The sequence below is a fragment of the Tachyglossus aculeatus genome, chromosome 10, assembly GCF_015852505.1.
Source record: "Tachyglossus aculeatus isolate mTacAcu1 chromosome 10, mTacAcu1.pri, whole genome shotgun sequence".
In the NCBI taxonomy this organism is placed as follows: Eukaryota; Metazoa; Chordata; class Mammalia; order Monotremata; family Tachyglossidae; genus Tachyglossus; species Tachyglossus aculeatus.
This window is the reverse complement of record NC_052075.1, coordinates 16,147,305-16,164,315: the sequence shown is the minus strand read 5'-3', so window position 1 is coordinate 16,164,315 and position 17,011 is coordinate 16,147,305. Positions and strand designations below refer to the sequence as shown.

At 41.8% G+C, this 17,011-nt stretch overlaps 1 protein-coding gene across 2 annotated transcripts in view; it reads left to right on the top strand.

Moving 5' to 3' along the window:
* ARAP2 (ArfGAP with RhoGAP domain, ankyrin repeat and PH domain 2) overlaps positions 1-17,011 on the top strand; it is a 167,425-nt gene that overhangs the window by 109,508 nt on the left and 40,906 nt on the right. For both annotated transcript variants that reach the window (XM_038752401.1, XM_038752400.1), the window contains exons 19-23: positions 1,913-2,111; positions 4,474-4,537; positions 11,541-11,704; positions 13,449-13,661; positions 16,859-16,964. In XM_038752401.1, coding sequence (XP_038608329.1) covers positions 1,913-2,111; positions 4,474-4,537; positions 11,541-11,704; positions 13,449-13,661; positions 16,859-16,964 — 746 coding nt within the window. The remainder of the gene's footprint in view (positions 1-1,912; positions 2,112-4,473; positions 4,538-11,540; positions 11,705-13,448; positions 13,662-16,858; positions 16,965-17,011) is intronic.

The window sequence follows — 17,011 nt, the reverse complement described above, 5'->3', positions numbered from 1 at the left end:
CACAGCTGACAATTGGCAGAGCAGGGATTTTAACCCTCTTTCCACTGCGCCACGAAGTGTAGCTTTGTAGCAAGAGAAGGCTCACCCTGTGGGAAGAACATTCAATCATATTCAGTCATATTTACTGAACACTTAACTGTGTGCAGAGCATTGTACTAAGTGCTTGGGAGAAACATTCTCTAATTCCTCAATAGCATTCTATCCAAAATACATAATGAAAAGGCATGTTATGGTAGAAGTGACTAGAGCACAATTTCCAATCACCCAGAAAATGTAAATATTAAACTTATCTTAGAGTGGGATAGAAGTAATATGATCAGGGAGTTGGAGAAGTTTCCAGATGTGATAAACTGAGAAGATTAGGACTCCATAAGTCTGGAAAGAAGTCTGAGTGAAGCAGTGTGACCTAGACCACAAGCTTAGACTAGACTGTGAGCCCACTGTTGTGTAGGGACCGTCTCTATATGTTGCCAACTTATACTTCCCAAGTGCTTAGTACAGTCCTCTGCACACAGTAAGCGCTCAATAAATACGATTGAATGAATGAAAAAGCCTGGAAGTCGGAAGGACTCGGGTCTAATCGCGGCTCCGCTACGTGTCTGCTTTGTGCCTTTGAGCAAGTCACTTACCTTCTCTTTACCTCAGTTACCTCATCTGTAAAAATGGGGATTTGTACTGTGAGCCCCATATGGAACGTGGACCGTGTCCAATCTGATTAACTCGTATCTACCCCAGGCCTTAGTACAGTGCCTGGCACATAATATCATCAATCATATTTAAGCATAATATGTGCTTAACAAATGCTATTTAAAAAAAATAAACAGAGGGGACCTGATGGAAGATTCAACGATGGGGCAAACATGGAATTGTTGCTAATCTTCACTATCAACAGCCACATTGTAGATTGGCTGAGCACTTAGTGAGTTTGTGGATCATTGTTCCAGACTCCTGGAACAAGCCCTCAAGTAGATTACAACCTAATGGTGGAAACAAGCTGACATAACCTACCCAACACACAAAAGACAGAAATCCATCCCATAGCTCCTTCCCTGGCACATAGCAAGTGCTTAATAAGTGCCATAAAAAATCCAGAATAAGAATAAGAACATCTATACGAAGGATAAAAATTAAAGTTAGTGAGGAAATAAGTAATTTCTTGATTTCTACACTTCCAAGACGATGGGGTCTCCATTGAATCATGAAGGTAGTGAGTCCAAGGCCAATAGAAATAGTTCTTTACAGAAGGTGGTGAACACAGGAAGCTATGCAAACAGAAATATCTGCCTGACTGCTAGTTTCCTTGTGCATTTTGGTTAAAATGTGCAGCACAGCTAGTAGACATTCTCTTGCTAGTACATGTCTGTCTGAATGCAGTGTGTTGCGGGTGTCGGAATAAATGATCATTTCGGTGTTGGATGTGGGGAGAATATTGCAAAGTGAGTTGTCCTTAATAGGATTTCTGAAGAGGGCATCTTTCAGGTTTATATGGAGAACTGAGTGAAGGTTCGAGGGGGATTTGGATAGGTACCTGGAAAACCTGTCTACAGTAGGTTATCAGAGGGAGAATGAAGGATGCTCAATAGTCCATCCTGTAGCAGGGAGATGGCTATCTAGTAAGCCAGCCATTTCATGAATCCCAGTAGCAGAGCCACTATTGGAGACTAAACTGTAAGCTTGTTGTGGGCAGGGAACATGTCTTCTAACTTTGTTATAGCGTACTCTCCGAAGCACTTAGCACAGTGACCTGCACGCAATAAGTGCTCAGTAAATATTAGTGATGTTGGAGGGTAAATCAATTTGTGGCTGGATGGATGGTGGGACTGACCCAAGGAATGATGATTCTCATAGCCTGAATATGTCTATGCCAGTGAGGACATTTGTAACATGTACTTCTTTGCATTTTGCTTTGAAGCATTTTGTCCCAGTTGTCGCCGAAAGCCTAGCAGAAGCAGATTATGATCTGATCGGGCAACTTTACTACAAAGATTGTCACACCCTAGATCAATGGAGAAAAGGCTGGTTTGCCATAGACAAGTCCAGTCTGCATTTTTGTCTTGAACTTGAGAATGCTCAAGAAAGTTTAATGCATCTGAGGAGACTCCAGGAGCTAAGTATGGTTTTATCTTCTTAAACATTCCATTAGCACTTAGATTTTTATTGGGTTTCTCGTGGTTCATCTCGTCTGAAAATATAAATGCTATTAAACCAGACATTGTTCGTTTTTGCAACAAAACAAATCAAGTAATTCCCTACTCTGTATTATGTATTTGTTGTTTATCTGAAACAAATGAAATTTACTATTTGCTAAATGTTATTTTCCCTATATTTTGCACACTCCCCACTGCATGGTAGACTTCTTCATGGTGTGGGGAAAAACTTAAAGTGCCATTCTGGTGTCTTGTGAATAGGATTGTAGGTGATTTTCAGTTTGAATTCTTAATCGAGTCCAATCAACCTCTTTCCAGTGCAGCGATGCTGGCTCCAGTTTGATCTGCGTTTTTGATCATGTTGATTGAAGTGATGAGACTTCAAACATTTCATTAGAAGGCAGTTTCGCAGTCCAGTGGACTTCATTATTGGGATATTTTTCCTTATAACCAATGCACTTTTCTGCAATGCTGAAAAGTGGGCAGTAACACATTGATGAAATAAATTCTATCTGGAGTGAAGAGAAAAATCTCCACACATAAACAGAAATGATTCTGTGGTTCTAGAAAACGATAGTTATCCAAATACCTGGGAGGTGGTCACTGATCCACGGGATTTGTTGCAGGAGTTATTCAGAGAAGTCAATCAACTGATCGGTGGTATTTATTGAATGCTTATTATGTGCAAGCGCTGTGCAAGGTGCTTGGGAGAATGTAATACAATAGAGTTGGTAGATGTGATCCCTGCTGACAATTAGCAGTGTGACTAATGGAAAGAACATGGGCCTGGGAATCAGAGGGCTTAGGTTTTTATCCCAGCTCTGTCACTTGTCTGCTCTAGGACCTTAGACAAGTCAACTTCTCTGTGCCTCAATGACCTCAACTGTAAAATGCGGATTAAGACTGTGAACCCCATGTGATTAGCTTGTACTTACCCCAGCACTTAGAAAAATGCCTGGCATATAGACAGCACTGAAATACAGCAAAAAATGCATCAGTGCAACAAGTCACTAGTTTTCTGAGCACGCAATAATCAATCAGTGGTATTTATTGAGCACTTACTGTGTGCAGAGCATTGTATTAAACTTTTGGGATATAGTGTTATCGGAAGTGATCGTATCTACCAACTCCATCATACTGTACTCTCCCAAGTGCTTAGCACTGTACTCTGCATACAGTAAGTGGCTCAGTGGAAAAGAGCACGGGCTTTGGAGTCAGAGGTCATAGGTTCAAATCCCGGCTCCACCAATTGTCAGCTGTGTGACTTTGGGCATGTCACTTAACTTCTCTGTGCCTCAGTTCCCTCATTTGTAAAATGGGGATTAAGACTGTGAGCCCCCCGTGGGACAACCTGATCACCTTGTAACCTCCCCAGCGCTTAGAACAGTGCTTTGCACATAGTCAGCACTTAATAAATGCCATCATTAGTATTATTAATAAATACCATTGATTGAAGGACAGTGCTTGTAAATATATATTTTAGAAGTAAGAATATAATTTACATCAAACACTTCATATAAAAGGTATCTGAGTCCTGTAGGAAGTGTTTATCAACTTCTTTATTTCTGGTACCAGGTCTCTTTCATCTTCTCCTTTATGAATCAATCAATCATTTATTGAGTGCTTACTGTGTGAAGAATACTATACTAAGCGCTTGGGAGGGTACAGCACAACAATATAACAGACACATTCCCGGCCCACATAGGTACTCAGGAAATTTCATCATATTTTACCTTGTGCTTTTGAGATTTTTCAAATATTACAGTTATTTTATCTTCTGATCTTATCCAAACTGCCTTTGTAAGGAGAAGCTGTTTCAGGAAACATCATTAAAATTTTAGTTTTACTTTATTTGGAGAGTTTAAGTGAATATTGAGGATGAATTACTACAATTCCTAAGACTTACCACAATCCGTAAGTCTGTGAAAAAACAGCTGGGAATTTGCATGAAGCTTGACCTTCTGAAACATAAGCATTGTCATTGCAGTCATTTTAGGGAGTCCTTTCATTATCTTTGATTTATTATTCAAATATTTTAATTTTTCCTGGCTAGACTTTCTGATTCACAGTGAAGTCCTTCAAAAATTTACTTAAAATTAAAGCTTCTGGAAACCTCACATATTATTACTACTACTACTGCTGCTAGTAATGATATTTGTAAAGGCTTACTGTGTGTCGAGCACTATTCTGAGTGCTGGAGTAGATATAAGTTAATCAGGTTGGACATAGTCGCTATCCCACATGTGTTCATTCTGTTACGAAAATCTATTAATTTTTGCTGTCACCTGGAAATTGATGCACCTTTTCTCTTTCTTTGCATCCCTAGCAATCAGCACAGTGGTCCAAAATGGAGAAAAAATAGATGTGTTGCTCCTGGTAGAAAAAGGAAGGTAATGTTTTCCTTGTGTGTTTGGATATTTAATTACTGTTATTTTGAAATGTTGGTAGATTGTCTTCAGTAATGCAGCTGATGGGGTTAAAAAGGCAGAATTATTCATAATGGCCTGAAAAATCTAATGTGACAACTTAGTTCTTTTTTTCTTTTCATTCCATTTGTTTATTGATTAGAACGAGAGAGCCAAAGTGTATAGATTTTCATTCTAGTTTCATAACTAAGTGAAATAATAATAACAACAGTTCTGATATTTATCAATCACTTACTGTGTGCCAAGCACCGTACTAAGCATTAGGGTCAATACAGTGCAATCAGATCAGACACAACACCCACACAGATTTCACAGTCTAAGGGGGAGGAAGAACAGGTGTTGAATCCACATTTTGCAGAACTGAGGCACAGAGACTGACTTGCCCAAGGCCATGGCCAGGACTACAAATCTGAAACAATTTTTTCCTATCCAGTTCTACTGCTTTTGGCCCATCAGCAGTAAATTGAAGATGGGTCTTCACAGCCAAAGTATTTGAACTGCGTAGTCAATCTAAGAAGACAGTTCTAGTAATAAAATCCATTCTGTACTCTGTATTATCAAGGTTGATCATCTGTAGGCATTGAATGAACCAGATCATTGAAATCCTCACTTCTTTTTGGCTACGATGACCTCGTTGCAATTTTTTTCTCATTTGCACATGAATGCCATCAGAAAGAATAATATTACAGTTGGCTTTTTTTTTTTTTTACTCTAATGGGGCACTTTCGGGCTAAATCTTTGAACCAAAAACCTCAAAGGAGGTGTTCCAGCTGGTTCCTTTTCATGTGTACTCCCTTGTACTTTAAAAATGAATCTTTTGAAGAATAAACCTTTCCTACTCAGCCTTAAGGGTTTCTGGCTCCTGGGGTAATGGCATCACAAACTTTTAAGTCAACCATTGGTCAGATTTTCACTTGGTTGAAAGAGACTGAGTATTAGGGCAGATAGACATAGCCCTACTGAGAGCTCACCTCCTTCGGGAGGCCTTCCCAGACTAAGCCCCCTTTTTCCTCTCCTCCTCTCCATCCCCCCCGCCCTGCCTCCTTCCCCTCCCCACAGCACCTGTATATATATATATACAAATATATATATTTGTACAGCTTTATTACTCTATTTATTTTACTTGTACATATTTACTATTTATTTGGTTAATGACATGCATATAGCTTTAATTCTATTTGTTCTGACTATTTTGACACCTGTCTGCATGTTTTGTTTTGTTGTCTGTCTCCCCCTTCTAGACTGTGAGCCTGTTGTTGGGTAGGGACCATCTCTATATGTTGCTGACTTGTACTTCCCAAGTGCTTAGTACAGTGCTTTGCACACAGTAAGTGCTCAATAAATATGATTGAATGAATGAATAGACATGAATGTAGAAGAAACTGAAAACCCCATCTTCTGAGAAGAGCATGTATCTCCCCATAGATTTGGATACTTAGTCAATTTTCAAAACCTTTCATTGCCTCTCAGAAGACATGATTGACCTTTGGATCCCTTTCTCCTACGTCTTTTTTAAAATAATAATAATGATGGTATTTGTTAAGCACTTACTATGTGCCAAGCACTTTTCTAAGTGTGGTTCTTAGCACTGTTCTAAGTTTAAAAAAAATGTGTCCATGGGCTCCCCTTCTTTACACCCAGTAACTTCTCATGACCCAAACGAGTCTATTGCTGAAGTGTAGCTAAGAGGTTCTCATTTGAAATAAAGTAGCATGTGGTGCCAGTTACACAAAGGCAGATTTTAAAAATTCCATAGTTGACCGGTATTAAAATAGAATCCATTGGGTGGCTTCCAGGCCTTGAGAGTATTTCAGTTTTAATTGCAAATCCCAGTCATAAAGAAGTGAACACTAGGCAATAAAACACTTTCTCAATATGTTCCACAATTGTGGAGCCAGCTACTTCTCTCTATTAGGGAGATTAAGACCCCAAGTTCAGAACTCCTTACTTGATATCTTCCTATTTCATATTGCTTTTTCTTAAATTATGTTTTACAGCCACCGACATATTAGCAACTCTCTTGAGGCTCCATTTCCAAAAGTAGTTTCTAAATCGTGCATGTAATTGCAAATTAAACAGTAGCCAATTGCCTACAACTTGCACTCTATTGTATGGGCCATTTCTAGATGATTTAGTTTCTGGAGAGCTCTCTGTGTGGAAGTTGTGGAGAAAAACGAGAGTTTTCTTTAAGTTTTATGAAATGAAGACATGTATGACAACTCGTACTCTGAAAAGGTTTAACACTGTAGGTGCCCACTGGAAAGGGGGAAACAGGGGAAGTGTATACTTCAAGTGTATACTTAGAAGCATTAGTCATTTTAAGCAACATTATACCTTTTCCTTCCTTTTATCCTTAAATTATTTCAGTGCCTATCCTCCCCACTCTATTTTAAGCTCCTTTGCACTCAGGAATCATTTCTACTGTCTCTATTGTATTTTCCCAAATGCTTAGTACAGTGCTCCGCAGACAGTTCTCAATAGATGCTCTCACTTGATTTTTAATAGTCAGCTTTGCCATATTACATATTTTCATTATGCATTTTGGATAGAATGGAATTGCCCAATTTGGTAATTGTTGCGACAACCTCTGTCAACATACATTGTATTGTACTCTCCCAAGCCCTTAGTAATGTGCTCTGCCCACAGTAAGCGTTCAGTAAATACCATTGATTGATTGATTATGTCCTGTTGTGGAATTGGAAATGCCTGTGTTGGGTCTCTAGACTGTAAGCTCATTTTGGGCCCGGAATGTGTCTGTTAGTTCCGTTGTTCTCTCCCAAGTGCTTAGTACAGTAGTTTGTGGGTAGTAAGCACCCAGTAAATTTCTTTGATGATGATGTCAGACCTAGCTGACTATGATTCAGGTACTTCAGGAACACAATCCTTGCATTGTGACAGAAGTAATTGTAGCCTGTGTTGTTTTGGTCAAATGTTAGCCCACTTTACCTTATTTCCCATGGGAAGCTGAACCCTGCTTAGTACATGGGCCTGGGTGTCAGAAGGACCTGGGTTCGAATCCCACTCTGCCACTTGTCTGCTCTGTGACCTTGGACAAGTCACTTCACTTCTCTGTGCCTCATTTACCTCATCTGTAAAATGAGAATTGAGACTGCGAGCCTCATGTGGGTCAGGGACTGTGTCCAACCTGATTATCTTGTATCTACCCTTATAATAATAATGATGATGGCATTTGTTAAGTGCTTACTATGTGCAAAGCACTGTTCTAAGCACTGGGGTGGATACAAGGTGATCATGTTGTCCCATGTGGGGCTCATGATCTTAATCCCCATTTTGCAGATGAGGTAACTGAGGCACAGAGAAGTTAAGTGACTTGCCCAAAGTCACACAGCTGACAAGCGGTGGAGTCAGGATTAGAACCCATGACCTCTGACTCCCAAGCCCGGGCTCTTTCCACTGAGCCATGCTGCTTCAATACTTAGTACAGTGCCTGGCACACAGTAAGCGCTTAGCAAATACCACTATTGTTATTATTATCATTATTTTTGTTACTCTGTTACATAACGCTATTACTATGGAACTAATTAAGAGGAGTAAACAGAATGCAACATTCGTAGTAGTAGTAGCAATGTTAATTGAATGCCCATGTGCACTGTACTAGGTGCTTGGGAAGTACAGAATACAGAAGTGATACATTTCTCTGCCCACAAGGAGCTTACTTTCTAATGGGATAGACAGTAGCCACACTGATCCATTTGCATTCAGTCGATCAGTGGTATTTATTGAGCAAATACTCTGTGCCGAGCACCTACTAAGTCCTTGGGTGAGCTCATAATAATAATGATGGTGTTTTTAAGCACTTAGTATATGCCAAGCTTTGTGGCCTACAGCATGGGCCTGGGAGACAGAGGTTCTGTGTTCTAATCCTGCCTCCACCACGTGCCTGCTGTGTGACCTTGGCAAGTCACGTACTCCTCTGTTCCTCAGTTGACTCCTCTATAAAATGAGGATTCAAATCCCATTCTCCCTCCCATTTAAACTGTGAGCTCAAGGTGGGACAGGGACAGTGCCCAACCTGATTATTTTGTATCTACCCTAGGGTCTAGTACAGAGCTTGGCACGCAGTAAGCAACAAACAAATGTCATCATCATCATCATCAAACACTGTGATAAGTATTGTGGTAGGTGCATGATAATTAGACTGGGCACTGTCCTTGTACCACTCTTGCCTCAAAGTCTAAGGAAGAGGGAGGACAGGTTTTTTTATCCTAATTTCACAAATAAGGTAATTGAGGCACAGAGCAGATAAGTGGCAGAGCTGGGACTAGAACCTCAGAGTCCTGATTCCTTGTCCCATACTCTTTACATTAAGGCCACCCTACCTTGTCAGAAGCAAAGCACTTGGTCTCCGCTCCCCTCAAGGAGCTCACAGTCTTGAGAATAAATTATTTTAATGTCCCTTTCTTTTGTTTGCCTCATCTGTTGGTGAGTGCTGGTATTGAGCCAAGTAGTTTTTTAAGGCCGTAATACTTCCCGGTAGGAGATTTTGTCTTCCTCATGGCCACAACGCTGGAACATTTGGGCTGGGGGCTGGGGGGTGCACTTAGGGTTGGGGTGGAGGGCACTTCTTCTTTGCCCTGTAGACTGTAAGTGCCTTCCTATTGATTTTAAGCTCCTTGTGGTTGGGGAGCATGTCTATCAACTCTGTGGTATTCTTCCAAGTGCTTCATACAGTGCTCTGTACATAGTCAGTGCTCAGTAAATACTACTGAGTGATTGCCAGTTTGTGGCTCCCTGATACACTGTCCCCATGGTCCAGTAAGATCCAGGGGCCAAGCTCACCCCAGACTCCATTGTATTCGGGTAGCAACCCGGGCAAAGGTACAATACATTTTTTCTTCGGTCACCTTGGATTTTTACCAAAATGGAAGCAGACTGCACACTGGGCAAGCTTCCACAGATTGAGGCTCTGCCAGAAGTGGAAATTACCATGGAAACTTTAATGGAGATGGGCTAGGAACAAGAGCAGAATTTTATAATGACTTAGTCTTCTGCCTTCCTCCCACCAAATCTTTCCAGATTTCTTTCCTCTTTGTCTTCTCTAGACATTTGATTGATTTGCTTGGCCAACCACCCTTTAGCCTATTTTTTCTTCCCTCTGTCCTTTTTTTTTTTTTAATATGAGAAAACAGTCAAACAATTCTCTTCTACCCAGTTGCTGCAGTAATGCACTGGCCTTTGGATGCAGTTTATCATGGGTTCCCCTTGGAAAGTATACCTAGGTATTTTATCATAGGCCACGGTACCTCCTTGGAAATTTCCATATCAATTGTATTTCCCCTGAAAATATCACACAGGGTATTCTGTCACAGTGTTTGGCTCAGCACCAATGCTCTATTCATTCAGCTGGAAGTACTGTATCTGCTGTCCCATTTTACATGATATTTGGGGATTTGCAGTGTGACAAGGTGACCCCCAGATTTGCTTGTCACCAGTCCTTGCTGCCACTCACTAACACAAAGGCAGTCACTTCAAACTCTTGTCCCCAGGCAGTCCTTCCGACTAGAACTAAAATGGGAGGTTTGAAAGGTTCATGTTTAATTCAAGATTTATGCTGGTATTTGGGAATCGGCATTGTCTTTCAAACCCTGTGCCCTCCTTTCTAAAGCACTCACCTTTAAAGTATTGTACATTCTGGACCTGCTAATGCCCAGAGGTGCACAAATGCTGTGCGCTCACATGTGCGCACACACACACAGACACACACACACAAAATGTCAAGTGCAGAGGCAGCAGGTTTAGAACTAGACTCTTCCTATTCTCTAGGAACCCCCCAAAGTGACTCTGAAAAGTAAATGTGGGCCTTCAAGAACTTTGAAGTTTCCTTGGAGAACTAATGTCTCTCTTTTCTTGTTCTGAGACAAGTGCTGCTCCCTTACCCAAAACAAACCCCAAGGACCCCTCTGCAGTCTGCAGGTATTCTTTGGTGCTGCAGTTGAAGGGAGGATCCATGGGCTGACCAGAAAGTACCTGGATCTTGGCAGTAAGACATCTAAATGACTCCTCCCATATAACTAATGGTTTGGGTGAGGTTAGATGAGTTAGAGCAGGAAGTGGAAAGAGCCACAGGTGGTAGAAAGAAGGGAGTGATGATTTAAGAATTTGAGGCCTCTGGGGTGAGGGGGGCCAGTGTGTGTGTGTTTGTGGCCTAAATTTTGCTCCAGGCAACACTTATCAGACCTCTACCTCCCACCATCAACAAAAAAGCCAGATTCGTGAGATTGTGTGATACCGTGTCTCACTTCAACCTCATATTAGAGATGTTAAATAGGGGAAAGATTGATTAAGACCCATCACCAGATTCTCCAAGACGCCAGTGGGAGGTAACTGTTCTTCCCAGACCCCTCTAGACAGTGAGATCACTGTGGGCAGGGAATATGTCCGTTCGTTGTTGTCTTGTACTCTCCCAAGCACTTAGTACAGTGCTCTGCATGCAGTAAGCACTCAATAAATATGATTGAATGAATGAATGAGTGAATGAGAAAAGGGTTGCGCTTTGAGGCCTGTGGAAGGTTTGCCCCTGAATTTCTTAGGAGCATTCAGTCCATTCTGAGGAGTTTGGCAACATTTCTGGTCATGTGGTACAGAGTTGTAGGATTGACATTATTCTGGGATCTACATGGCAAACCTCCTGACACTGTTTCCTCCAGCCTGCACATAATTTCATGGAAGAGCGAAGGCGCTTAAGGTGCCATTGGTGGAGACTGAGGGTTACCATTAGAGAGTATTTGAGCAAATATTACCTTTGGATACCCCCCCCCCCCCACAGGAAGATTAAGAGGAATTTGATATCTCTCTTGATATTGGCCTAATCACAGTGGTTTCTCTGAGTACTGTAATTTGCTCAATATTCATTTTTTCACATGTAGCCTTTTATGCTGCTTTAGTAAAGATAGTGCTTTTGTTCAGATTAAAACAGGATTTTCCAAAATGTTTTTAAACTTTGCAGAACATTATACATCCATGGTCACACCAAGTCGGATTTCACAGTCTGGCATGCTGCAATTGAAAAAGCAGCAGGTACAGATGGTAATGCATTACAGGACCAGCAGCTCAGCAGAAACGACGTTCCCATTATAGTGAACAGCTGCATAGCATTTGTTACACAGTATGGTAAGTGTTGTGGAGTTCTTCTCCATCTCACTGAACTCACTGAATCATTCTTCTAGTCCCTCAGCAATGTCTCTCTTGGATTGAATTAAATCCGTTTATATTCTATATTACATCACAGTCATCGGAACATCATCCCTGTCCCAGCACATTCTGTCCCTGTCCCAGCTTTGATATACTCATTCAGAAGATGGAATATCGCCTGCCTAATTTTGTTTGGGGTTTTGTACTGCTGATTGTTGGGTCCACTGAAATGTTTCTCTGAAGTGTGGAGCAAGTAGACTAGCATTTCTCAGTCTTAGTAGTTTTTATTAATAGTATTATTATTTCATTATGGTATTTGTTAAGCACTTACTGTGTGTCAAGGACTGTTCAAATCCCTGGGGTAGATACAAGTTAATCAGGTTGGACGCAGTCCCTGTCCCATATTGGGCTCACAGTCTAAGTAGCAAGGAGCATTGAACCTCTATTTTACATTAGAGGAAACTGAAGCACAGAAAAATGAGGTCAAAGAGCAGGCAAGTGAAAGACTGGGATCCCAGGTCCTCTGACTCCCAGTGCTCTTTTCACCATGCCACACTGCTTTCAATAGAACACATGGTACTTAACCCTTCTTTAACAACATACTGTACAAGCTCCATTTGGCACCAAAGAGGTTAATTATACGGCTCTTAAAGCCAAGACAAAGGCAGAAATGAGTGAGAATGATTTTCTTTAACCTCAGGGCACCGTTTGCCAAGTGCTAATCCCCAAGATAAGAATGTTAGGTTTCCTCTAGAGCTGTGAGAAGTTATTTGCCAGGGGAATTTTTTGATGAACTGTTTTCTGATACAGTAAGTCACAGACTTGGGGCACGGTATCATGGGGCAGGGAGTTAAAGACTGATGAGACATCTCCAATTTATTCAGGGTCTGATGATTCTCCTTCCAGGTCAGCCTCTCTTCTCCTTGTTCCTAAGCTGACAGTTAAAATATTCCCCAGTGTTCTCAGACGGTGTAGCTGTTCCTTCTCCTATATATTTGGCTACATGCGCCTTATAATTGGATCAAAGAATTAATGTGATGGATCCGTTCCAACAATTATTGCTTTTGTATCCCCCTTCAGAAACCCAAGATTTCCTGAAGAAACAGGGTTCATATTTGCCATGAGTTTGGTAATCGATGAGGGAATGCACTGATGCACTGCAGGAAATTTATTTTAGAAGGAAACGTGATCCATGTTCACTTCCCCTAGTATGGATAACTCCGTGTTTATGGGTTTCTGTGCGATTCAGAAGGTACCAAGCTAGAGCGCAAGTGAAGCATGAATTCAGGGGCTTCAAGGAAGCCAAACTGCCCGTCCACCCCGGATTCTAGGAATAGCATGTCTGCGTGGTGCTGGAAGGACACCCAAAAGCACAAGTAATGAAGCTGGGACACTTGCATGTGTCTATGGGAAACTGAGGCCCAGATAGACTGTCCCAGTTTACCAGAACAGGTCAGTGGCAGAGCTGGGATACACGACTAAATCTCCTGACTGCCAGATCTGTGCAGATTGCTATTTTTTCCCTCGAAGAATTCATCTCTGACAGTGAAGTTTGCCTGTGTGGTGTGTATGCGTGTATGTCACTGTACAGCCCAATGTGGGGTCAAAAGTCCCAGCCACATTGTGATCCATCAAATTTGAATCTACATATAAAACAATATCACTAAACGTCTTGGAACTTTTGTCTAACCCTAGCCTTTTCATTTTTCATCCTTTATTGGAGGCTTAGGGAGCAGGCACATCTATCAGCAGAATGGTGATCCATGTCGGGTCAATGAGCTCCTTGAAAGTTTCAAAAAGGATGCCAGGAGCTTCAAGTTGAGGGCTGGGAAGCATCAGGTGGAAGATGTGACGGACGTCCTGAAACGTTTCCTGGCTGACACAGACGATGCCCTTCTCACCAAAGAACTCTATCCCTACTGGGTCTCTGCACTAGGTAAAATATTTGGAAATTAAGAAAATGGTGTGTTTGGCTTTCTGCAGGCTGTCAGTAGAACCGTTTTCATGCTTTTACCTTTGATTTGGCCAGATTTGGGGAACTGTAAATAAACTCTTTCTGCAAAAGACAAGGTGGGCTAGAGTGAGGAGAACTTATCATTTCAGAATAGCATTTTCGTTCATAGCAAACCATGGCCGCACCATGCTATATTCGATCTGTCTTTCTGCTTAATTATTACTTCTTGAGTCAGTTCAAAGAGATCCATTTAACAGCCTCAGATATATGGATTTTATCCATGCAAGTCATCCCAAATGACCTTTTCAGAGAGTAAAGGAGTGGCAGCTTCCTGTTGAATACAGAACCTTCAAATTGGGACAAGGTTGCTCAGAGAGATCTCTTTCAGTTATGTTGAGGCATGATTTATAGTTTCAACTACTGCATGGCCTGAAAACCCTACTCTGTTTTTCAAATTAGAAAGCAAAATAACCCACTTTAATGTATTCTCACTGATGGAGAGGTGTTAACAATGCAGTTACCTGAAAGTTCAGAATTTCCCCTCCTGGTGGGAAAAATCATTTGGCTGGACTCTTTTCTGTGTGTGCTGATTCTTGACTGTAAGCTCCTTCTGGGCAGGGAGTGTGTCTTCCAGCTCTGTTATATTCCAGCTCTCAAGCTCTTACTTCAGTACTATGCACATGGTAAGCTCTCAGTAAATACCATTGATTGACTGATTGAAAGATATATGTTGTCTGGCTCTGGGAAAAATCCAGATCATTTATTGCAGGGAAGCAAGTGAGGCTGAAAGCAAACCCTACCATTTTTTATATTGTCTTTTCTTTGTGTGTGGCATTTGTCAAATAGTATGTGCCAGGCACTCTAATAAGTGCTGAGGTAGATAAAAATTAATCAGGATGGACACAGTCCCTGTCCCACATAGGGCTCTCAGACTGAACCCCCATTTTACAGATGAGGTAACCGAGGCCCAGAGAAGTGAAATGACTTATCCAAGGGCACACAGCAGACAAGTGGCAGAGCTGGGATTAGAACCCAAGTCCTTCTGAATCCCAGGCCTGAGAGAGAGGAGGACAGCCAGGAGAGGACAGTGTCAGTGAAGCCAAGATTAGATAGTATTTCCTGGAGAAGTGGGTAGTTGACTGTGTCAAAGGCAGCTGAGAGGTTGAGGATGGAGTAGTGGCCATTGGACTTGGTATGAAGAAGGTTGTTGGTGACCTTAAAGAGGACAATTTCCATGAATTAGAGAGGAAGGAAGCTAGATTGCCATGTGTCAGAGAAGTAGAGAGGGAATGGAGGCAACTAGTTTAAGCAGTTTGGAAAGGAGAGGTAGGAGGGAGATGGGGTGGTAACTGCAGGGTGTTGTGGGATCAAGGGAGGGCTATTTTAGGATAGAGGATGTATTGGGCAGCAGCATGGCCTAGTGGGTAGAGCATGTGCATGGGAGTCGAAGGAGTTGGATTCTTATCCCAGTTCTACCACTTGTCAGGTGTGTGGACTTGGCCAAGTCTCAACTTCTCTGTGCCTCAGTTACCTCATCTGTAAAATGGGGATTAAGACTGTGAGCCCCATGTGGGACATGGACAATGTCCAACCTGATCAGCTTGTATCTACCCCAGCACTCTGTACAGTAACTTGTACATAGAAAGTGCTTAAGTGCCATTAAAAAAAATCCCATAAAAAATGGGGAGTATTTGAAAGCAGTGGGGAAGGAACCCTTGGAAACTGAACGGTTGAAGTAGATCAAGTGCAGTCCCTGGCCCACAGCTTTACCGTATAAAATTATATTTCTTTTCTAAAGTTTTTAAGGGGTTATTTGGAATCTAGACAATTGTTTCTGTGATTGCTCTCTCTTTTCTTACACTGCCTCCTATCTTGACCCCCCTCCTTCAGAAACAGGTGTCCCTCTTCCCCCACAACCCATTTAGGGAAGCGATTAACTATTTCAGGCAACCACAGCATCATTTGCTATATCACTGCTCTGATGTCCCTGAATAGTACCAAAGTGCCGGAAAATAATTCCAACTCCCAGAGAATCAGCACTGAAGAACAACGGGCAGATTCCGGATGAGTACAGCGAGACTTAGTAATTTGATATGGGCTAACTCCAAATAGCATCCCGCTGAAAGGATACCCAACGAGGTAGAATTTTCCTCTGTGCCTGTTAGTCCCTAGAGGATGCTACCTCATTCAAAACGTGCACTTCACTTGGACAGCTCAAAGGATATCTTGTAAAAGAGACAGAAACCAGTGCTAAGCCGCTTTGGGAACCACTCTAATCACTTGTCAGCAGAATGATAAGGAGAGACTGGACCTGAAAGCCAAGTAACTTTGTGGTTGCCACCTGCCCCTGTTGACCAATACAGAAAACCTGTCATCCTAAGCTACTGCTAATCTTTGGTGGCTGATGAGCACTGTGATGATTTTTTTTTGTTTTTACAAATGTGAGATAAATCAGGACCTGATTAAATTTAAAACCCTCTTTCTATTGTCTTTCACTGGCTGAATTTCCTCAGTATGCATTGTTTGAAGAAGCAGATTTTCATTGGGCTTCTCCCCTGCAGCTCTTCTGCAGTGAGGACTCGGTCCAATCAAGTCAGTCAGTCAGTGGTATTTACTGAACACTTATTGCATACAGAGCACTGTATTAAGTGCTTGGAAGAGTGCAATAAAGTAAGCAGACACTATTGCTCCTCTCATCATTTCCCTACCTCTCCAGCCCCTCTTTGTGGATTTATTCATCATAAAAGAATAAAAGGCATCATGAAAAACAAAAGGCAGCTTTATGTCTGTCAAATGGGACCCTCCAAGTAGCTTGGGAATTCTAGGGCCAAAAGTGGTGAGACATATCCCGTGTTGGAGGAGGAAGCCAAACAAAATACATGAACCTGATGTGATCCCAAGGGCTGGCACACATTCCCTATAAATACTCTGGACGTGTGTGGAGGCTCTGGATGTTTCAGGACAGGAACCGACACATCTTCGGGCATTTTGCAGCAATTTGAACATGAACGTTTGTGTATTACCAGTTCAAATATGCCGATGATCAAATCCTAACCAATGTGCAGTTGTTAATGCTGCAGTTTAGAGTGATGGGATGACTCTTCTCTTCCCTGTGGGGAACCTGATCAGCCTGATCGGTGGCCGGTGCATCGTCGCCACCAACATTTTCTCTCTTTCAGACACCCAGGATGACAAGGAACGTGCAAAAAAATACGGAGCTTTTATACGCACCCTTCCTGTGGTCAACCGGGCCACATTGGCTGCTCTTATTGAACACCTTTACAGGTCAGGTTCTTGCAAACATTTTTTTTTCTTCTTTTAACAGTTTCCAG